The sequence below is a fragment of the Narcine bancroftii genome, chromosome 3 (genome assembly GCF_036971445.1).
Source record: "Narcine bancroftii isolate sNarBan1 chromosome 3, sNarBan1.hap1, whole genome shotgun sequence".
Classification (NCBI taxonomy): domain Eukaryota; kingdom Metazoa; phylum Chordata; class Chondrichthyes; order Torpediniformes; family Narcinidae; genus Narcine; species Narcine bancroftii.
Genome location: NC_091471.1, coordinates 481,443 through 504,378, shown reverse-complemented (window position 1 = coordinate 504,378; position 22,936 = coordinate 481,443). Strand labels below are relative to the sequence as shown.

The window sequence follows — 22,936 nt, the reverse complement described above, 5'->3', positions numbered from 1 at the left end:
AGCAGCAACCCAATCTTACCTGGGTTTTCCTTATAGGAAGTTTGTGTGTTTTGATTGGTGGTGTGCTGCAATGAAAGTAGAAAATAACTTTGATTTATTAAGGGAAATCATTCTGATTGAGGAGATTAAAAATTGTGTTCCTCACGATATTCAAGTGTACTTGGCCGAGAAAAATATAAAAACTTGGCAATAATTGGCTAAATTCACAGAGGAATATGCTTTAACCCACGAGTCGAAGTGGACACCAGGGAAAACCTTTCAAAGGAATACTGCTGATAAATCAAGTAAAGTAGAAAGAAAATCTAGAAGTGAGGTTAAAGGAAGAGAGAAAGAGAAATGGGTGAAGAAATTTTTTTCGAGAGTTATTTGCCACTATTGTAAGAAGCCAGGGCACATAATAGCAAACTGTCCTGCACTGAAAAGGAAGAAAGAAAAAGGGGTGGTACCAACTGCCTGTGTTCAGAGTGAGAAAGTTAGGGATATTTTTAAACCATTAATGACTGAAAGTTTCATTTCAGTTAAAGAAGGATCCAATCAAGTGCCAGTTAAAATCCTGCAGGATACGGAGCAACCCAATCATTTGTATGAAGCTATATTTTGAATTTTGGTGAGGAGACCGATATTGGAGATGAGGTGAAGCAGAGCCTATACCTTTCCATAGAATAGTGATGAAATCAGACTTAGTTAATGGCCTGGATATGATAGGGATAAGATCAAATCTGCCAGTGGATGGAGTTTCTCTTTTGTTAGGAAATGATTTAGCAGAGGGCAGAATCATACCTGCGATGAAACTCACAAATAAGCCATTGGTTTAACCATATAACCATATAACCACTTACAGCACAGAACAGGCCAGTTCGGCCCTACTAGTCCATGCCGTAGCAAATCCCCACCCTCCTAGTCCCACTGACCAGCACCCGGTCCATACCCCTCTAGTCCCCTCCTATCCATGTAACGATCCAGTCTTTCCTTAAATGTAACCAATGATCCCGCCTCGACCACGTCTGCCGGAAGCTTATTCCACATCCCCACCACCCTCTGCATAAAGAAATTTCCCCTCATGTTCCCCTTATAATTTTCCCCCTTGAATCTTAAACCATGTCCTCTAGTTTGAATCTCCCCCTTTCTTAATTGAAAAAGCCTATCCACATTTACTCTGTCTGTCCCTTTTAAAATCTTAAACACCTCTATCAAGTCCCCTCTCAATCTTCTACGCTCCAGAGAAAAAAGCCCCAGTCTGCACAACCTTTCCCTGTAACTCAGACCCTGAAATCCTGTCAACATTCTTGTGAACCTTCTCTGCACTCTCTCTATTGTGTTTATATCTTTCCTATAATTTGGTGACCAAAACTGTACACAGTACTCCAAATTTGGCCTCACCAATGCCTGTACAATTTCACCTTAACCTCCCTACTCTTGAATTCAATACTCTGATTTATGAAGGCCAACATTCCAAATGCCTTCTTCACCACACCATCTACCTGAGTATCAGCCTTGAGGGTACTATTTACCATCACTCCTAAATCCCTTTGTTGCTCTGCACTCCCCAATTGTCTACCATGCAATGTATATGACCTATTTAAATTTGCCTTTCCAAAATGTAGCACCTCACATTTATCTGTATTAAATTCCATCAGCCATTTCTCAGCCCACACCTCCACCCTTCCTAAATCACCTTTTAATCTACGGTAATCTACCTCACTGTCCACAACACCACCAATCTTTGTGTCATCTGCAAACTTGCTTATCCAATTCTCTACCCCTACATCCAGATCGTTAATATATATAACAAATAATAGTGGACCCAGGACCGAACCCTGAGGAACTCCACTAGTCACCGGCCTCCAATTGGACAAACAATTTTCTACCACTACTCTCTGACACCTTCCATCCAACCACTGCTGAATCCATTTCACTACCTCCTTATTTATACCTAATGCCTCCACCTTTTTTCCTAATCTCCTGTGGGGAACTTTGTCAAAAGCCTTACTAAAGTCCAAATAGACAACATCCACAGCTTTCCCTTCATCAACCTTTTTTGTAACCCCCTCGAAGAACTCAATCAGGCTTGTCAAGCATGATCTACCCCTGACAAAACCATGCTGATTACTCCCTATCAATCCCTGTACCTCCAAAAATTTATAAATAGCATCCCTCAGAACACTTTCCATCAAATTGCCCACCACAGACGTCAGACTTCCAGGCCCATAATTCCCAGGTTTGCATTTGGACCCTTTCTTAAACAGAGGAACCACATGCGCCACCCTCCAATCCTTTGGTACCACCCCCGTGGCCAGTGACATCCTAAATATCTCTGTTAATGGCCCCATTAACTGTCCACTAGCCTCCCTGAGTGTCCTAGGGAATATTTTGTCCGGTCCAGGAGATTTATCCACCTTTATCTTTTTTAACACAGCCATCATTACCTCCTCGGTTATCCTTATATGCTTTATGACCTCCCCACTATTTTTCTTTACTTCAACTAGTTCAACATTTTTTTACCTAGTGAATACCGAGGCAAAGAAATCATTCAAAATTTCCCCCATTTCCTCAGACTTTTCACTCAGCCTACCCTCGCTATCTACAAGGGGTCCAATTTTATCTCTCACTAATCTTTTACTTTTAATGTACTTATAGAAACACTTTGGATTTATTTTTACTCTGTCAGCCAAAGCCTCTTCATGCCTCTATGTCATTGAGACGCCTGATCGTCGAAGAGAGTCACAGGTCTGTCACGTGAACCTTACTTTGAGAAAATGACTGAGGAGAAGATTAGGATTCCAACCAAGGTGCTAGTTATAGAGGAAAGTAAGGAGGAGATAAGTTTCGTGGGAGGTCATGGAGCACAGAAAGTGATAAGCCCCAGGCTAGAAAATTCTATAGTTTTGCAAAACTTAGACACCAAGTTAATGCATTTGACTAAATCAGAAAGGGGAGAAATGAAGACATTACTTATGAAATTTAAGGATATATTCTCAGATGTTCCAAGAAGAACTACCATGGCTTGTCATGATGTGGAGGTCAGTGATGCTAAGCCTATTAAGCAGCATCCTTATCGAGTTAATCAGGAAAAGAGCAGATTGTTGGATCAAGAGGTGGATTATATGCTCAAAAATGACATCATCTGAAAATCAAGTTCAAATTGGAGTTCACCCTGTGTTTGTCTGCCTAAGCGAGATGGCTCAACTAGGTTTTGTACAGATTATCGAAAGGTAAACATGGTGACAAAGACTGATGCATTCCCTATTCCCAAAATAGATGATTGCTTAGATAAGGAGGGGAAGGCTAAGTTTCTTACAAAGATTGATCTCTTAAAAGGATATCGGTGTGTTCCTTTGACAGAGAAAGGCAGGAAGATTTCTGCATTTGTTACACCTTTGGGATTGTATGAGTATAATGTTATGCCTTTCGGGACGAAAAATGTACCTGGTACATTTCAGAGAATGATTAATGCAGTAATTCAGGGTTTGGAGCACAAAGGACCATATACCGATGATTTAGTAATTAGTACGGATACATGGGAAGAACACATGCTTGAATAGAGCAGTTATTTCAGAGATTTGTGGAAGCACACCTCACAGTGAATTTGCACAAGAGTGAGTTTGGACATGCCACTGTAATTTTTCTGGGTTATGTGGTAGGACAGGGACAGGAGGCATCAAATGGAGCAAAAGTATTGGCTATCACTGCGTTCCCTATCCCCGGTAATAAGAAAGCTCTTCGGAGATTTCTAGGTATGATTGACTACTATTGTAGATATTGTAAAAACTTTGCAGAGATTCCACTCCCATTAACAAAACTACTTGGAAAGAAAGAAACATTTATCTGGTCAGATGCATGCCAGGAAGCGTTTCTGAAGTTAACGGCCATTTTATGCCATCATCCTGTACTTGTGTCCCCTAACTTTGAAAAGCCATTCTCTTTAGCCGTGGATGCCAGTGATGAAGCGGTTGGTGCTGTACTGTTATAGAAGAAGGATGGTGATGGATAGAACATCCTATTTCATACTTCTCAAAAAAGTTTAACAACCATCAATGAAATTATTCAACCATTGAGAAGGAGTTATTAGCGCTTGTTTTAGCATTGCAACATTTTGATGTGTATATTTGTACTGCTCAAAAACCATTAATATATACTGATCATAATCCATTAGTTTTTATATTTAAAATGATAAATAAGAACAGATGGTTATTGAACTGGAGCTTACTGTTACAAGAGTATGATTTAATTATTACACACATAAAGGGGATGGATAATGTAATAGCAGATTGTTTGTCAAGACGTTAATCTGGGTAGATATGAATCTAATCACATACTGTAAAAAAAATGGAGTGTTTATTTTATTTATGTAATACTTCCATTAATTGTTAAAAATTTGTTCTTGTGGACCAATTTTTTTTAGCAGGGGTGGTGTTACAGAGTTCTGTGTTGTGTATTGGCCTATGTGTTGTGTGGTTTTGTGCTGAAAAGTGACAATTTGCCTTAGAGAGTCAAGGTGAAGGTGGACTGCTGAGAGAGTGGGAGACAGACTGAGCATGTGCAGAAAGTGATCTAAACATTTCTGGATTTGGACGATTATCCACCACTGGGTGGCGCTGTGGAGTGGAAGAAGGTCCAGAGCATGAGTCATGGTCTGGAGGACAGTTTAGAATATTGGGATTTCAAAAAAGGATGAACATTCCGAAGGCAGCCAGAAGGATCTGGACCAAGCCGTTGTTCCTCTCTCTGCAAGCAACACAAGACAACTTCAAATTTTGTGCTCTCTCTCTCTCCCTCTCAAAGATCCTTTGGCTTCAGTTTACCAAACAAACTGAATTTTGTTTATGATCTTTGCTTCATTTGAGATCGAAGTTTTGTGAGTCTTATGTGTTTTGTGTTTGTTTTGTGTCTAAGTTATTCTGTAGGCTGGTTGGAAATATAACTTTGGCTTTAATTACATATGTTATATTTAGGCTGGGGAATTTATTAGTTTTACATTGTTGTAGAAATTTGCATAGTAACCAGTGGGCATTGTTATAAATGGGGGGGGGGGGGGGGATTTTGAATTAAAGTTTGAAGGTGAATTTTTGTTAATAAAGTAATTGTTCATCTTTACCCCTGTGTGATCTGCCTTCTTTGTGGTTGCTGGTTTGATCTTCTAACAGTATTAAAGAATGAGAAAAGCACCATGTTTCCAAGTCCTAATTGTGTAAGTGCATAAACAACAAACGTAAGATACAATTGTTACCCTTCTTCCATTGTATTTTTTTTGTTGAATTAAATTCTTGACTTTGTTTCATAACTCAAAACTTTTGTCCATTTCTTTCCCTGGCTTGTCCAACAGCCAATTCTAATATTTTTTCTCTTATTGGATAGCGTAGCAATTTTACTAAAATAGATTGTGGTTTTTGATTTATTTGAGGTTTTGGTGTCAAAGCCCTGAGCTCTTTCATTTTCAATACCATCTTGAGATTCCTCAGCTCCTAAGAATTGTGGGATCCATTGTTTTAAAAAATTCTTTGATGCCTGTACCCTAATCGCCCTCATTCAAACCTACTATTTTTATATTGTTGTATCTACTAAAATTTTCTAAAGCATCAATTTTCTGACCCAGTATTTCTTGTGTCTTTATTCATAATATGTTTTTTTCTTTCAAAACATCCATATCTACATCCACACTTTTTACTCTTTCTTCCACATTTTCAAATTGTTTTTTTCATGTCCATCATTATATTTTCCACATGTTGTATTTTAACATCCATTGCTAATATCAGGACATCAGGGTTTCCATTAACAGTTTTAATTGCTTATTAAAATATTGTATATCCACTATTTGAGTTTGAAGTTTACCTTTCTCTTTCTTTATTTTTTTTTTGCTTCTAATATTTCTGGATCCAGTTCTTCACTTGACATAGACTGTGTTCCAGCAAATGTTTCTTGTAACTGTGGCCAGAAATGTTACATGAGGAACTGAACTCCCACTCTTGGTAACCTAGAGTAATGAAACCACAAACACAGGAGATTTCCCTGAACACTGTGCTCTTTACTACAATTTCTCCAGATATAGACTATTATACAAAATGGCATTAACTATTTATAATATTTACACAAAGCTTGTGACTTAAAGTCACAAGGCAATCTCATGAGTCCTGGTGACAGTGGGACACTCAGATTAGGACTCCCTAGCAGTTTCCAAATTGAATTCCATTATATTTGAAACAGCCTGTTGCCGACGGCCTCCTTCTTCAGTGGCCAGTTTGAAATGAGTTCTGTGCATGCTTCTGGTGTAAACAAGGAATTGATTGTAGTTGTGGCCACACTGCTAATTGAGGGATCACACAACCAGATGGGTTGAGTTTAGTGAGCAAAGACTGATTTATTGCAGGCTGCCTGGCTCGTCTTATACTCCCAGCCCAGACCTGGCTGAGAACCGCGCTGGGGGGCCCCCAACGTCACTGGGGCATCACATGGGTCCCCAAGTGTGGGCTTCTGAGCCCGGTGCTGAGGTCGGGAGGAAACCCCTGATGGCGCCATTTTGGCTGGCTGCCCCACCACATGCGTGACAAGCGGGACCGGTTCGCCTGCCTAGTGGTGTACCGCCTCACAGACTCCCCCTCCCCAGAACTGGCACCAATGTCCTTTTTTGCCGGGCAGCCTCACTTCTTGGGTGGGGCCACAACTACTAGTTCAGTGGAGTCAAGGTGGGCTGGCTTTAACCTGTCCACCGTAAACAGTTTCCTCTTACCACCGATGTCCAGTGTGAAAGTGGATCCTGAACGCTGGACGACTTTGTATGGCCCTTCATATGGTCTTTGTAGAGGTGTCATGGATGGGCCCTGCCTGATAAAAATGTATTCTGCGGAGTTCAGCTCGCTGGGGATGTACGAGGCCTGTGTGCCATGTCTGGGTGGTGATGGGAGCGTGAAGGAGTCCAAATGGGCCCAGAGGTGGGGAAGTAGACCATACGGTGACTGCTGGGGGTTGTGAGGTGCGTTGACGAACTCACCGGGTAGGGCTAGCGGTGCTGTGTAGACCAGCTCGGCTGATGACTGGGCAACCCAACCATTCAAAAGCGCTTGGGTGCAGGAGTCTGTGGAGACATCTGGCATCGGGATCACCTCGGGCCAACGAGTGGTGTGGTCTACCACTGTGAAAAGGTAACAGTTACCTTGGGAAACGGGCAAGGGTCTGACAATGTCCACCTATATGTGGCTGAACCATTCCCGGATGTGTTCAAAATCTTGTATGGGCACCCTGGTGTGCCTGTGTACCTTAGAAAGCTGGCAATGGATGCAGGTTCTGGCCCAGTCCACAATCTGCTTCCGAAGCTCGTGCCAGACGAAATGTTTTCCCACCAATGGACCATGGACCTGATGGAAGGGTGGGAAAGGTCATGGATATGGTGGAAGACTTGCCTGCGCCACTGCTGGGGAACCACTGGCTGCAGGGTGCCCTCACCGTGAGGAGTGGGGAGGTACTGGAACTGCAGGCCCGTGATGGCAGTCCTGAAAGCCTGCGTCTCCTCGTCATACTTCTGATCCTGGGCAAGCTGGTCGAAGTCGAGGTCAGGTGTCAGTGCGCAAATGGCCAGTTCTCTTTCCCCGCTTTGTGCCAAATGTCGGTGGTGAACTCCGACACAAAGGAGAGGTGACACTGTTGGAGGGCCGACCAGGGATCTCTTGCCATAGCGAGCACCTGAGTGAGGGGTTTGTGGTCGGTAAAAATGGTGAAAGGCCTCCCCTCCAAGAAATAGCAGAAATGATGCACCACCAGGTACATGCCCAGCAACTCACAATCGAAAGCACTATACTTGCGCTCTGGTGGGCGAAGAAGTCGGCTAAAGAATGCCAGTGGTTTCCACTGTCTGTTCACCTGCTGCTCCAGGATGGCGCCGACAGCTGTGGCAGAGGCATCGACAGAGAGCGCCATATGCAGGTCGGTGCATGGGTGGACGAGCAGGGTAACCTTCGTGAGGGCATCTTTCGTGGCTTCAGATGCCCTGCTGGCCTCTGGAGTCCAGGCAAGTGTCTTGACTTTGGCACAATGAGGGCAAAGAGTGGCTGCATGATGCGCACAGTGCATGGAATGAAGCGGTTATAGAAATTGACTATACCCCTGAACTCCTGTAGCCCCTGAGGTTGTCCGGGCGTGGGAACTCCCTGATTGCAGTGACCTTCATAGCAGCACGTGTGGCTCCTTTGGCCATGATGGTATGGCCCAGGAACTGCATGAACTCTTTCCCAAACTGGCACTTGGCCGGATTGATCGTTAGGCCGAATTCAGCCCGTTGGGAGAAGAGGGTGCTTAGGTGAGACTTGTGTTGTGCCCAGTCTCTGTTGGCGACAAGGATGTCGTCCAGGTAAAGGAATACGAAATTCAAATCCCTGCTCACTGTGTCCATAAGGCACTGGAAGGTCTGGGTGGTGTTCTTGAGCCTGAACGGCATGCATAGGAACTCAAACAAGCCGAAGGGGGTGATGATGGCCATTTTGGGTATGTCCTCGGGGTGCACCGGGATTTGGTGATACCCACGCACCAGGTCGACCTTGGAGAATACCCTTGCACCATGCAGGTTGGCTGTAAAGTCCTGGATGTGAGGGATCAGGTAATGGTCAGGTACCGTCGCATCGTTAAACCGTTGATAATCTCCATGGAGGTGCCAGCTGCCAGAGGCTTTTGGGATCAGGTGGAGTGGTGAAGCCCAAGGACTGTTGGGGCGTTGAATGATCCCCAGCTCCTGCAGATGCGAGAACACTTCCTTCACTATGTGGAGCTTGTCCGCCGGGAGCTGGCGTGCCTTGGCGTGGACCGGTGGGCCTTGGGTGGGGAAATCGACACCCAGGATGGCGGTTGGAAGGGATGAAATGGTGAACCTCCTCGAGAACTTCTGCTGGCCGATCTGGAAGTGGATAGTCTTGTCTCCATACGTCTGGATCTCCATCAAATTTGCTGCATGGAGGCTGGTTCTGGGACTCGATAGCTGTGGCCAGGATGAAGCTGATCTGGGCCCTGGTGTCAACGAGGAAGCGTCGGCCACTGACTGAATCCCACAGGTAGAGGAGGCTGTGTTCTTGGCCAGCCGCTGCAGCCATCAACAGCACTTGGCCTGCTCGTTTCCCTGGAAAGAGCAAAGCTGACAACACTTCCGAGCCTTGGCTCCCCAGCGCTGGTGGAAGAAGCAGAGGCCTGAAATGGACGACTTGCTTCTGGCTATGCTCTTTGAGGCCCCTGCAGGGGGCAGGTGTTCCACCGCAGTGCTAGAGGAAGGCTTGGCGTGGTCATGCCCGTGACTCATAACCTGCTGAGCTCTCCAGGTTGAGTTCAAGCCATAGCTCCTGAGCCTTTTGACCGACCTTCCTAGGGTCAACAAAGCTCTCCTGGGACAGTAACGGCCAGATGTCTTCAGGCAGATTGTTGAGGAAGATGCGCTCGAAGAGTGGGCAGTTGGTGTGATCACCCTTGAGCGCAAGCATCTCATCCATCAACTCGACTGGAGTTCTGTCCCCTAAGCCGTCGAGGCGCAGCATCTGAGTGGCACGCTGGCACCTCGAGAAGCTGAGTGGGTCGATGAGCACCCACTTGTTGGTCCCGTATTTATCTTTCATGGGTGGGTGCTGAATGAGGTGCAGCACTCATTTGATGGTGGCCTGGTTCAGGCCAGCAACCACATGGTAAAACTTGGTCGAGTCCAATGAAATCTGGCAGAGGTGAAACTGAGCCTCTGCATGGCTGAACCAGGTCTCCAGCTCCTGAACCCATAAATCAGGAAGCTTGATGGCTATAGCATTGATCGAAGGGTCGTTCATGTTGGGTTCAAAGACATTTGAAACTGTCGGGGTCATCAACTCTAGCAGCTGCTACACTGCTAACTGAAGGATCGCACAACCAGACGGGTTGAGTTCAGTGAGCAAAGACCGATTTATTGCAGGCTGCCTGGCTGGTCTTATACTCCCAGCCTGGACCTGGCTGAGAATTGCACTGGGGGGCCCCGACATCACTGGTGCCGAAATTAGGAGGTAATTCCTCCCAACTGAGCCATTTTGGCTGGCTGCCCCGCCGCGTGCATGACAAGCGGGGCCGGTTCACCTGACTAATGGCATACCGCCACATGGTACTATATTCAACTTGGACATGTGAGAAAGTAAAATTTTTCTGGGATGAATTGAATCTAATATTATAGAATTTTTTTTGGATCTTTAGGGTTTTTTGTTATTTGATTTAAAGTAATGTAAATGATGCTGCATCGAGTCCACGCTGCTGAAGATCCAGCTGCGCTGGATGGGTCACGTCTCCAGAATGGAGGACCATCGCCTTCCCAAGATCGTGTTATATGGCGAGCTCTCCACTGGCCACCGTGACAGAGGTGCACCAAAGAAAAGGTACAAGGACTGCCTAAAGAAATCTCTTGGTGCCTGCCACATTGACCACCGCCAGTGGGCTGATAACGCCTCAAACCGTGCATCTTGGCGCCTCACAATTTGGCGGGCAGCAACCTCCTTTGAAGAAGACCACAGAGCCCACCTCACTGACAAAAGGCAAAGGAGGAAAAACCCAACACCCAACCCCAACCAACCAATTTTCCCTTGCAACCGCTGCAATCGTGTCTGCCTGTCCCGCATCGGACTTGTCAGCCACAAACGAGCCTGCAGCTGACGTGGACTTTTTACCCCCTCCATAAATCTTCGTCCGCGAAGCCAAGCCAAAGAAGAATGTAAATGATAAAGACTTACAGTCAATAATTGGATAATAACCAGATGACACCTTTTTTTAAAATTTGGGGGGTGGGGGGGGGGAGGAGAGATAGGGAGAAAATGAAAAATGTCACTATTTATATGAATTTATGTACATAAAACATTTAGTTTTGAATTATTGTAATTTATTAAATAATTTTTTTTAAAAGATGTTAGATTTGCAATGTTGCAAAAAAGTTACTTTTATCTGTATAATGTATACATTCAAATGTGGAATAGGAAAGAAAAATTGTGAATTGTTGTTTAAAATTTTCTTATTAAAACTCAGAAATTTCTGTTGGAAGGAGGTGTCACAGGCTTATTTTTATATTTTTTAGTCAAGTTACTTTGTAGGTTGGACAGGGAAACACCATGTGAAGCAGATGCTGAGGCCCCTTCAAGTTCAGAGCCATAAAACCAGTTATTGTTCACCATTGAAAGCCTGAAACAATGGACTGTTTGCTAAGACAACATCTCTTCAAACAAACAGAAGGCAATCTGCCATGAGCTATGCTTTTGGGAAACTGAAACTAGAACAGTATTGCTCAAGCCAGTCATGGGATTCAGACTTAAGGAAAGCATTTAAGTATCATCAGAGATTCACCTTGACACAGAATTAAAGTGGTCTCTTTCGGCTGCCTCTCTTTGTCAAGACAGAGCTGTGATGCTGTGGCCATTATAATGGTCACTTTGACTCATTCCTACCTTGGTAAAGATCATTCTTGCATTTGAATCAGAATCATTTTGAATGGTAATTTTATTTAACCCTTGTCTGGGTTTGTGAAAACATAACAGAAATCACAAGTTCCATAACCTCTACGCAAAAGAGGGGAATGGTGAAAAATTATTTGCAAGAAACATTTCTTTGAAAGCAACTTGACAAGAATTCATGAGTTTTGAGAAGTCTGATGACTTAGTGCCTCAAAATACTTGGTAATCACTTCTGAATATCCATTTAAAGATTCTGAATTTCAACACGTTTAAGACTGAACTTTGAATGACTTTTCAGAATTGTGCCCGAGCTGTAATGCTTTGGGATCTGCCATACACACATTGCGCATAGTGGGGTTACGTTTTAGAGTTAATTAAGATATTATTAATAAAATTGTGTTTGAAGATACCGTTGTCTTGTTGTTATTGTTGCTGGTCCACGATGTAACAATTGGGCAGCTTTTACAAGTCTCAGAATCCTTTACAATGTCACAAAATAATGTTAAATTGCTCAAACTTTAACATACTAAGAACAGACAAAAGGCCTCTGCCCTGGAGTGGACACTGGCGGCTCCTCGGGTTGGAGGCCTAGGCGATCTTTTTCCCGCATTCGGAGTGGGTGAACTGCTTCTCCCTGGTGTGAACCTGCTGGTGTCAGCAGGTGGGAAGTCTAGGTGAAGCCCCTGCTGCACTTGGGGCAGGTGAAGGGCCTCTCCCCAGTGAGGAACCGCTGATGTTTCTTTCACTGACGTTCTTCCAGCAGTCAGAACACTGAAGCAGGTTCATCTCTGTGGGGACAAGAGGTTGTGACCTGGGGATAAATCAATGCAATCCTGCCCAGGGCTGCTTGAGAGGATGTGACCAAGGGATAGATCAATGCAGCTCTGCCACAGGCCACACGAGAGGATGTGATCAGGGGATAGATCAATGCAGCTCTGCCACAGGCCACACGAGAGGATGTGATCAAGGGATAGATCAATGCAGTCCTGCGCGGGCTCAGCCCGATGGAGGCTCCCGCAGAGCTGGGTCGTGGGATAAATCCAGCCCGAGGCTGGGCCTAGTTCTGGGCCCACGGGAGCCCTGGGTTCCGGGATCCGGTGCTGAAACGCCTCCGGTCCATCCCAGTGTTTGTCCTTCCTCAACCTGCTCTCGGCTGTTCGTCCATCACTCGGCTCCACCTCGAGAGCTGCGGCCGCCCCGTCACGTGACGGCGTCCCCCGCCCAGGCGGCGCACTGACGTCACCGCGCCCGCCCGCCGCCCTGAGCGCCGTTCCCTCGGCAACAGGCCGGTCCACGGAGGAGGCCGCGGCCTGGGGCCCGGTGGTGCAGGTGAGACTCGTCCCGGGCGGGGGAGCCGAGCCTTGGTGGAACCGGTGCTGCCGGGAGGTGAGCGGCACCAAGGACCGGGCGGGACCTCGTCCCCGCAGTCGGGCCGGGGAGGGGGGATCCGCCTCCTGTCACACGGGGGTGGAAATCAGAGCGAAGGGACCCTGATAACGGCCTGGGCAGCGAGAGTGTCCCGCCGCAGCCCCCCTCTTCCCACATCCCACCCCAGACCGCCCCCCGCCTTGCCCCCCCGCCTCCTCTTTTCGTGGGGCAGTACGAATTCTCAATAAGGCTAGGGGCAGACACTTTATCCAAGGCATTTTAGTTTCCACCATTAACTTTGTCAATTGGATTTTTAGTGTTCCATTCATACGCTCGACCTTCCCTGAGCTTTGTGGATGCCAAGGGGTATGTAATTTCCAAGAGACCTGTAATGCATCACAAATCAATTGCTGGATTTTTGAAGAAAAATGTGGACCCCTGTCTGAGTCTATAGAATCCATTATACCATATCTGGGGATTATCTGCTCTAGGAGGAGGCGAGCTACTGTAGAGGCTGTAGTATTTATTGTTGGGAAGGCTTCTACCCATCGGGTAAAGTGATCTATTATCACCAACAGATATTTCCATCTTTGGACTTGAGGTAACTCTGTGAAGTCGATCTGGATACTTTGAAAAGGGCGTATGGCTAATGGTTGACCTCCCATGGTCCCTGTCCTCATTACCTTTTTATTAATTTTTGTGCATAGGTGACAGTTCTGCACCTCCTGTTGGGCCAAGGTGTAGATTCCCTTACACACATATTCTCGAAGCACTGTGTCACATAAGGCTTGGGTGCCCCAGTGGCTCTGATGATGCAGGTGTTTTAAAATATTGCGAGTTATTTCTTTATTTAGAACCATTCTTCCATCTGGTGTTTTCCATGTTCCATCAGGTAACTGGCTTGCGCCCAGCTGATCCATGTCCTTTTCTTCCTTAGCAGTGAAAATGGGAGCCTTCTTTATGCCTTGTCTTATTGGGATTAAGGTCAGCAAACGGACTTCTTGTTGCATGGTTGCCCTTTTGACTTCTTCATCAGCCAGTCTGTTTCCAATTGCTGTCGGGGTATCTCCCCTCTGATGGCCTGGTATGTAGACCACTGCTATTTCTTGGGGTAATGTTAAGGCTTCTAGAGTCAGAGTAATCATCTGTTCGTGTGCCAATTCCTTTCCTCTTGATGTAATTAGACCACGCTCCTTCCAGATCTTACCAAAGGTATGCACTACTCCGTATGCGTATTTGGAATCTGTGTAAATCGTTCCAATTTTCTTTGCCAGTATTTTGAGGGCTCTCTGCAAGGCATATAGTTCACAGGATTGTGCTGACCAGCTTCCGGGTAGTCTCGTGGATTCTACTACTTTCCAAGTATTTCCTTCTATTATAGCATACCCATTTCTTCTCATTCCGTCAACACATCTGGCGGAGCCATCAATGTAGAATTCATATCCTTCTCCCAGCGGAGTATCGCAAAGGTCTTCTCGGGTCTTGGTCTGAAGATCTGTCAACTCGACACAGTCATGCTCCACCTCTTTCTCTGTTTCACTGCCGTATAAAAACTGAGCTGGGTTGCAGCTATTAATTTTTGCAAACTGTAAATCTTCTCCAACCATTAAAATGGTTTCATACTTTAATATACGAGAATCAGTCAGCCATCGATGGGCAGTTTGTGTTAATAAAACACTCACAGAATGGGAGGTGTACACAGTCATCTTTCCTCCAAAAGTAAGTTTACGTGCTTCCTCTACCAACAGAGCAGCAGCCGCTACTCCCTGGATACACGTCGGCCATCCGCGAGACACTGGGTCCATCATTTTGGAAAGGAAAGCCACTGGGTGTCGCTGACCACCTTTTTCCTGTGTTAAAACTCCCACAGCTGTTCCTTGGTTATGAGTGACAAATAGCTGGAAGGGCTGTTTTAAAGAGGGCAGAGTGAGTACCGGGGCTCGTGTCAGGCGATGCTTCAAGTCCTCAAACCATCCCTCCTCCTCCTGGGTCCATTTCAATGGATATTCATTTTCATTTGTCAGCTTTTCATACATAAACTTCACCAACGCTGAGTAGTCCTCTATCCATAACCTACAGTAACCTAAGAGTCCCAGGAATTGTCTTATTTCCTTCTTATTACGGGGTAACGGCATTCTAGTGATTCCCACAATCCGTTCAGGGGTAATCTGTTTCTGTCCTTACTTATCTGGTGTCCCAGATATACCACAGTTCTCTCAACGAACTGTAACTTGTTTCTGGACACCCGTAGACCCTTTTTCCCCAGATAATTCAAGAGTCTAATTGTATCTCCCCTCATTTCTTGTTCCTTGGGTCCTGATAATAGTAAATCGTCCACATACTGTATTAGTTGGGAATCATCAGATTGTGGATAGTCCGCCAGGATTTGTTCTAGCATTTGTCCAAACAGGTTCGGAGATTCAGTGAACCCTTGGGGCAATACAGTCCACCGAAGCTGTCTCCGTCTACCTGTCCATGGATTTTCCCATTCAAACGCGAACATATCTCTACTTTCCTCTTCTAATGGACACGTCCAGAAGGCATCCTTCAAGTCGATAACACTAAACCACTCATGGTCTGGGGGAATCTGACTCATAATAGTATAGGGATTAGGCACCACTGGGTGGCGGGTCTGAACAATAGCATTCAAACTTCTTAGATCCTGAACTAGGCGATAGGATCCATCTGACTTTTTCACTGGGAGTATAGGGGTGTTATAAGGTGACATGCATTCTTCTAATAGTCCGTCTCGTATTAAAGTCTCAATTACCGGCTGTAGCCCTTTTCTCCCTTCCAAAGAAATAGGATACTGACGTTTCCTTACCGGCTGATGACCTGGTATTAATGTGACATGTAAAGGTGGGATGTCCAGACCTCCTCGATTTCCCTCCTTATACCAGACTCTCTCGTCAATCTGCCGTTCATCCTCTTCCTTTAAAGCGCAGAGGTGGACTCGCACTTCTCCGTCCACAGGGAGAGCACCCAAACCTAGGAGAGCCTGTAAGTCCCTTCCTAGGAGGTTAAATCCAGCCGAAGGTAATAACAAGAGGTCTTGTACCCCTTCTCTTTCTTCCAGTTTCACTGTTACTTGGGGAATTATTGATACCATTCTGGGAGCCCCTTCTATCCCAGAAATTGTCAAATTACTTTTTACAGGTTCAGTCCCGATTGGCACAGTTATTACACTACTTCGTTCCGCTCCTGTGTCCACCATAAACACCACCTCTTCTCCCTTGGGACCAATTTTTAGTTTTACCAGGGGTTCCCTCTTATACTTGGTCCCCAACATTTGGAACCCCTGACCCCCCTAATCTTCTTCCATAAGTTCGAGGGCACGCAATTCCCTCTTGTATCGGGGGCATTCCCTCTTAAAGTGTCCTTCCTCATTGCAGTAGTAGCACTTAACGAACCTCCGGGGTCTTCCCTCTCTTGGATATCTTGGATTGTTTAGAGGAAGGTTTTGTTTTCTTTCCCCTCTGGATTCGGCATTCATCTGTCGGATAGTCTGTACCATAACCTTTGTCGCCCTCTTTTGATCTTCTTCTTCTCTCTGCACATATACTTTTTGCGCCTTTTTTAACAGGTCGCTTAGGGGTTTTTCGCTCCAGTCCTCCTCCTTTTCTAGTTTCTTTCTAATGTCCTGCCATGATTTGGAAACAAATTCAATTCGAATAAGCTGTTCACCCATTGGTGTACTAGGGTCCACACCAGCATACTGTTGGACATTCTTTCTCACCCTCTCCAAAAAATCAGTAGGGGACTCGTCTTTCCCCTGGTGGTTCCCAAATGCCTTGGTAAAATTGTGACCCTTTGGCACAGCCTCCCGTATCCCTTTAATTGTCCACTCTCTATATTGTCTCATACTTGCCAATCCCTCGGGTGTTCGTTTGTCCCACCTGGGTTCATTTAAGGGATATTTTTGTTCATGGGGTCTAGGGTCCCCAGGTTGTTCATATTCCCACATGAGGAGGGCAGCCCGTCGAATCATCTGCCTCTCCTGGGGTGAAAATAATGTTCCCATTATTGCCTGCATCTCTTCCCACGTATATGTGTTTGGTCCCAAGAATTGGTCAAGCTGTTCAGCCAGTCCTATAGGATCTTCCAATAACTTTTTCATTTCTTTCTTAAATCCCCGCACCTCTGTACTAGTTAGGGGAACATTCACATATCCCGTTCCCCCTCCCGGTCCTCCCATAGGAACTTCTCTCAGGGGATTTAGGTTTATTGAAAACTTTGATGGTCCTGGAACAGTCTGGGATCTTGTCCAGGGTCGGTTTACTGGTGGAAGTTTAGGGTCCGACTCCCTTAATTCATTCTTTTTTTCCCGGCCCCTTTCGGGGCAATCAGATTCATCACCTTTCCCCTCCGGTAATGAGCTTTCCTCGGGCGCAGTAGGCACCGGGGGAATATAAGGAGGGGGAAGGTTGTCCAGAGGTTCCCACTTCTTTTCTCCCGCTACCCTCAATTTAAAACATTTTGTTAAGGATCCTGGCCAGGGAACCCAACAAAATGCATATGGTGACTCTTCTTGATTCACCTTTGGTCTTGAATTTACATATATGTTTAATGCTTGTCTAACCCAATCCTCATCAGATCCAAATTTCGGCCACCAGACCGAGGAACCTTTAATAGGTTGTTTCGACCAAAGGAGACAATATTGAACCATCTTTTTCTTGTTTTTGTCTCGATATCTTTTACTAGCCCAATTTTCAAACATTCTCCCCAAAGGGCTGTCAAGGGGAACTCCCAGGAATTGTCCTGAATTTTCAGACGAGCCCTTAGATTTTGATCCTCCCATTTTCCCACCTAGATCCGTTTATCGTTGCTGAGGACCCTCTCGTTCTGGACCCTACTCCCTTCTTCTCAGACGCCTCGTCGGAGGTACTGTCCCTCCTTCGGTTACCGCTGAGGTTTCCCTGGGGTCGACCCCTCTCTTCTCGGCACTTCGTCGGAGGTGCTGTCCCTCCTTCGGTTACCGCCGAGGTTTCCCTGGGGTCTATCCTAGAGTCCCACGACAGGGTCCTCACGCCACGACAAAAGCTCTATACCTGATCTATTACGTTAGGTTTTTTTTTATCCTAACAGGTGTATCCCGTTACACCTGTTACCCAATCCCCACACCACAATCGTAAGTCGTCACTTACCGGTGTCTTCCCGGGGATTGAACCGTCACCCTTCTCCTCTCCGTCTTGTCGTGTCACCCTGTCCGGATACCACTCGCTCAAGCCGCCCGAAGCGACGAGCAAGGGACTAGGAGCCGCTGAACTCAGCGGGGTGCACCGCCTCCGATGTCCCTCTTCTCGCCTCCCCCCACGGCTGGAGTGTAGATCCCGGACGAGCCCCCATTTGTCAGAAATAAAACTTCTCACACATGAGTCTCTTTAAAACTGATGACACGACAAGCTTTATTTACAAGTCTGCAGAGTTGGACTCAACTGGTTTCTCACCAGTTAAGCCCCGATACATACAGTGCATTGATTTTTATACCTTTTTTGCTTGTCCTTCCCCTCCTCTTTAACACTGTTTTAATTGGTTAGTTTTTGCAAAATCATTCTAAGTACACTTGCATTTGTAATTATCATGTTAGTCAAGTACACTACGAACTCTGCACACACTAAATTCTGTTTTTCACTCTTTTATCAATCTTTGGCTCCTACATGTCTCTTTGTGACCATGAAAGATCTCTGTTTGTTATAACATTGTCCAGCTGAACTTTTATGGTAAGCTCCCTGTCTATTCTGGCTTCCCCTTTTATGATTAATCATCACATTTTAACTTAAGCCATTTTAACCTAAATTCTATATATATAACACTGCCCCCCCGCCTTTCCCCCCCGCCTCCTGCCCTGCTCCCCCCGCCTTGCCCCCCCCGCCCCAGACCGCTCCCCCGCCTTGCCCCCCCACCCCAGACCGCCCCCCCGCCCCAGACCGCCCCCCCGCCCCAGACCGCCCTCCCCGCCCCAGACCGCCCCCCCGCCCCAGACCGCCCCCCCCGCCCCAGACCGCCCCCCCCGCCCCAGACCGCCCCCCCTGCCCCAGACCGCCCCCCCCGCCCCAGACCGCCCCCCCCGCCCCAGACCGCCCCCCCCGCCCCAGACCGCCCCCCCCGCCCCCCCGCCCCAGACCGCCCCCCCGCCCCAGACCGCCCCCCCGCCCCAGACCGCCCCCCCGCCCCAGACCGCCCCCCCGCCCCAGACCGCCCCCCCGCCCCAGACCGCCCCCCCGCCCCAGACCGCCCCCCCCGCCCCAGACCGCCCCCCCCGCCCCAGACTGCCCCCCCCCGCCCCAGACCGCCCCCCCGCCCCAGACCGCCCCCCCGCCCCAGACCGCCCCCCCGCCCCAGACCGCCCCCCACCCCAGACCGCCCCACCGCCCCAGACCGCCCCACCGCCCCAGACCGCCCCACCGCCCCAGACCGCCCCACCGCCCCAGACAGCCCCGCCCCGTCTCCTCCCCCACCGCAGCCCCAATCCTGTCTTCCCCCCATCTTGTCGCCACGCCCCCCACCCCCCGCCTTGCCCCCCCCCGCCTTGCCCCCCCCGCCTTGCCCCCCCCGCCTTGCCCCCCCCGCCTTGCCCCCCCCGCCTTGCCCCCCCCGCCTTGCCCCCCCCGCCTTGCCCCCCCCGCCTTGCCCCCCCGCCTTGCCCCCCCGCCTTGCCCCCCCGCCTTGCCCCCCCGCCTTGCCCCCCCCGCCTTGCCCCCCCCGCCTTGCCCCCCCCGCCTTGCCCCCCCCGCCTTGCCCCCCCCCGCCTTGCCCCCCCCCGCCTTGCCCCCCCCGCCTTGCCCCCCCCCCGCCTTGCCCCCCCCGCCTTGCCCCCCCCCCCCGCCTTGCCCCCCCCCCCCGCCTTGCCCCCCCCCGCCTTGCCCCCCCCGCCTTGCCCCCCCCGCCTTGCCCCCCCCGCCTTGCCCCCCCCGCCTTGCCCCCCCCGCCTTGCCCCCCCCGCCTTGCCCCCCCGCCTTGCCCCCCCGCCTTGCCCCCCCGCCTTGCCCCCCCGCCTTGCCCCCCCGCCTTGCCCCCCCGCCTTGCCCCCCCGCCTTGCCCCCCCCCGCCTTGCCCCCCCCGCCTTGCCCCCCCCCGCCTTGCCCCCCCCCGCCTTGCCCCCCCCCGCCTTGCCCCCCCCCGCCTTGCCCCCCCCCGCCTTGCCCCCCCCCGCCTTGCCCCCCCCGCCTTGCCCCCACGCCACCGTCTCCCCGCATCAGCCGCATCCCTGGCCCTGCCACTGGGGCTGCTGTGTCGCACGGTAGCACTCTGACCCAGTGACCATTGATTGGTGTCTCTGTGGTCCAGGACACAAACACACATTTGTGTGAAGGGGAATTCAGGATAGGAAGTTGCTTCCTTGGTGCTAGGGTCACGGATGTTTCACAGCAGGCTCAGGGTACAGAATCCTGGCTGGGTAGAGGGAGCAGCTGGAGTTTGTGATTCATTTTGGTACTGATTCTATTGGCAGGAAGAGTGATGAGATCTTGCAGATGGAATTTACAGCATCAAAATTAGAAATGCAGTGTTGTCATCGCAGGATGCCCTGAACCAGTGAGGTAAGAAATTGGAAGACCACCTAGCTTCCAGTGAAACATGTGACTAAGGAGTTGGTGCAGGTGTGATGGTTCAGATAATTCCAGAGGAAGCTAGAGAAAGAGGTAGATGCATGCCAGCTATGGCAGGAAGTGCAGGCCATTACAGCCAACAAAGCGATCGCAAACATTATAGATGGCTTTGTTGCTTCATTACCAGATGAGCTGAACACCTTTACCCGCTTTGAGAAGAACCAAACAGTGCCTTCCGGAATCCCTGAAAAGGTGAGGGTGACAGATAATTCAAAAATGTGAACTGTCGCAAGGCGTCAGTCAGTGATGACGTACTTGGTGCAGATTTTTAGTACCTGGCTAATGAAAATCTGTGCTAACCAACTAGCCAGAGGATTCATTGATAATTTCAAACTCTCATTGTTGCAGTCAGAGGTTCCCACCTGCTTTAAAAGCACATCCAGGTACAGAAGAAGAGCCGAGTGAGCTGCCTCAATGATTATCTCACAATCTCTTGTGATTAAGTGTTTTGAGAGGCTGGTCATAGCCAGAATTAACAAATACTTTAGCAAAGATCTGAACTTGCTGCAAGTTGCCTATCGTCACCATTGCTCCAACGCAGTTGCAATATTGCTTGCTCTGCACTTGCCTCTGGATCACCTCAAAAACAGCAACTCATACATATGGCTGCGCTTCATCGACTACAACCCGGCCTTCAACACCATTATCCCCTCAGTGCTGGTCAAGAAGCTCCAAACTTTAGGCCTCTGTTCCCACCTCTGTTACTGGATCCTTGACTTTTTCCATTGGAAGACCACAGTCAGTATGAATTGGAAACAATGTCTCCTTCTCACTGATCAACAACACAGGCATACACCAAGGATGTATGCTTAGCCCACTGCTCTACTCTTTATACACCCACATCCGTGGGCAGCCAGAATTCCAATGCTATCTACAAATTTGCTGATGACACCACAGTTGTCAGCAGAATCACAAACGGCAATGAGGAAGCGTACAGGAGGGAGAAAGATCATCTCATTGAATGGTGTAACAACAATGCACTCAACGTCAGCAAAATCAAGGAGATGATTGTGGACTTCAGGAGGAAGTCAGGGAAATACAGCCCAGTCCTCACCGAGGGCTCAGTAGTGGAGAGGGCAAGAACTTCACATTCCTGGGTGTCAGCATCTCCGAGGATCTGTCCTGGAGCCTCTACATTGATGCAATTACGAAAAAGTCTTGCCAGTGGCTATACTTTGTGAGGTGTCTGAAGAGATTCGGTAGGTCACCAAAGACTCAAACATCTACAGGTGGACCGTGGAAAGCATTCTGGCTGGTTGCATCACTGCTTGGTACGGAGGCGCCAACTCTCAGGACAAGTATAAACTCCAGAGCATTGATAACTCACCCTGCGACATCACAGGCAACAGACTTCACTCCATCAAGGATATCTACATGAAGTGGTGTCTTAAAAAAAGCAGCTTCTCTCCTCAAAGACCCCCACCACCCAGGCCATCCCCTCTTAACTCTTCCACCATCAGGAAGGAGGTACAGGAGCCTAAAGATGAGCACTCAATGGCACAAGGACAGCTTCTTCCCTGCTGCCATCAGATTCCTGAATAATTAATGAACCAAAGATACTGCTTCTTTTTCCGTGAACTATTATTATTTATATATATATATATATATATATATATATATATATATAGTAAGGTGGTTATAATATGCACTAGGATACTGCTGCAAAACACCAAATTTCATGACTTGTTCATGAGAATAAATTCTGATACATGGACTACTGGCCTCTCTTCCACAGTAGATGGGATGTGTACAATATGGGCAGATCAGAGTGGTTCTTTGTACCAATTATGTCGGAAACAAACAAAATGAGGTTTTTTCAAAGAAAAATTCAAGACTCGAGTAACAAGTTAAATGACATCAAGTATTCCGATCAAAGGTTACTCCACATGCCACGGAGCGGCAAGGAATTGAAAGACAGTGAAGTTGTTTCTGAGGCTGAGGAACTGGTGCAGGGTGGGGGCAGGCGGGCCTGAAGTGGAGGAAGAACCCAGATCATGTCAGGGAGATGTGTTTGGTCTGGTCTGGCAGGAGGTTTTGACCCAAAACAGTCATCTTGCAGATGGAAAAGCTGTAGCTGATAAAGGATGCAGGTTGAGTGGACAGGAGGGGCAGAGGCAAATAGGGATCAGTGCTGGGCCCTCAACTATTCACAATATACATAAAATGGAAGTGTGGACAGAGTCGTGTATTGAAGTTTGCTGATGACACCAAATTGAGTGGAAAAGCAAATTATGCAGAGGATCCAGAGAGGCTGCAGGGAGATATAGACTGGTTGAGTGAGGGGGCAAGGGTCTGGCAAATGGAGTACAATGTTGGTAAATGTGAAATGACCCACTTTGGAAGGAAAAGTAGAAGATCAGATTATTATTATTTAAAAGGGAGGTGATTGCAGCATGCTGCCATGCAGGACTTGGGAGGGCTTGTGCCTGAATTGCAAAAGGTTGGTTTGCTGGTGCAGGCTATCAAGAGGTAAATGTTGGCCCTCATGACTGGAGGAGTTGAATTTAGGAGCAGGGAGGTCATGCTGCACTGAATAAATAC

General features: G+C 48.0%; 1 protein-coding gene and 1 long non-coding RNA gene across 14 annotated transcripts in view; one reads left to right on the top strand and one right to left on the bottom strand.

Annotated features, from left to right (window-relative positions):
• The window catches only part of LOC138756910 (zinc finger protein 623-like), a 93,440-nt gene that overhangs the window by 44,977 nt on the left and 25,527 nt on the right, over positions 1 to 22,936 (top strand). The window contains exons 1-3 of one of the 13 annotated variants that reach the window (XM_069923305.1): positions 12,657 to 12,806; positions 13,726 to 13,872; positions 20,239 to 20,326. Coding sequence is in view for 1 of the 13 variants with exons in the window: in XM_069923314.1 (XP_069779415.1) it covers positions 428 to 442 (15 nt within the window). In the remaining 12 variants the exon portion in view is untranslated. Of the gene's footprint in view, positions 1 to 427; positions 443 to 5,144; positions 5,189 to 12,644; positions 12,807 to 13,725; positions 13,873 to 20,238; positions 20,327 to 22,936 lie in introns of those variants that run through there. The other 12 variants (XM_069923306.1, XM_069923304.1, XM_069923313.1 and 9 more) reach the window with 12 other exon arrangements.
• On the bottom strand, positions 20 to 18,595 carry LOC138756911 (uncharacterized). The gene is made up of 3 exons (XR_011353235.1): positions 17,933 to 18,595; positions 5,830 to 5,971; positions 20 to 65 (listed from the first exon to the last, which is right to left on the bottom strand). It is a non-coding gene; the product is annotated as an uncharacterized lncRNA (long non-coding RNA).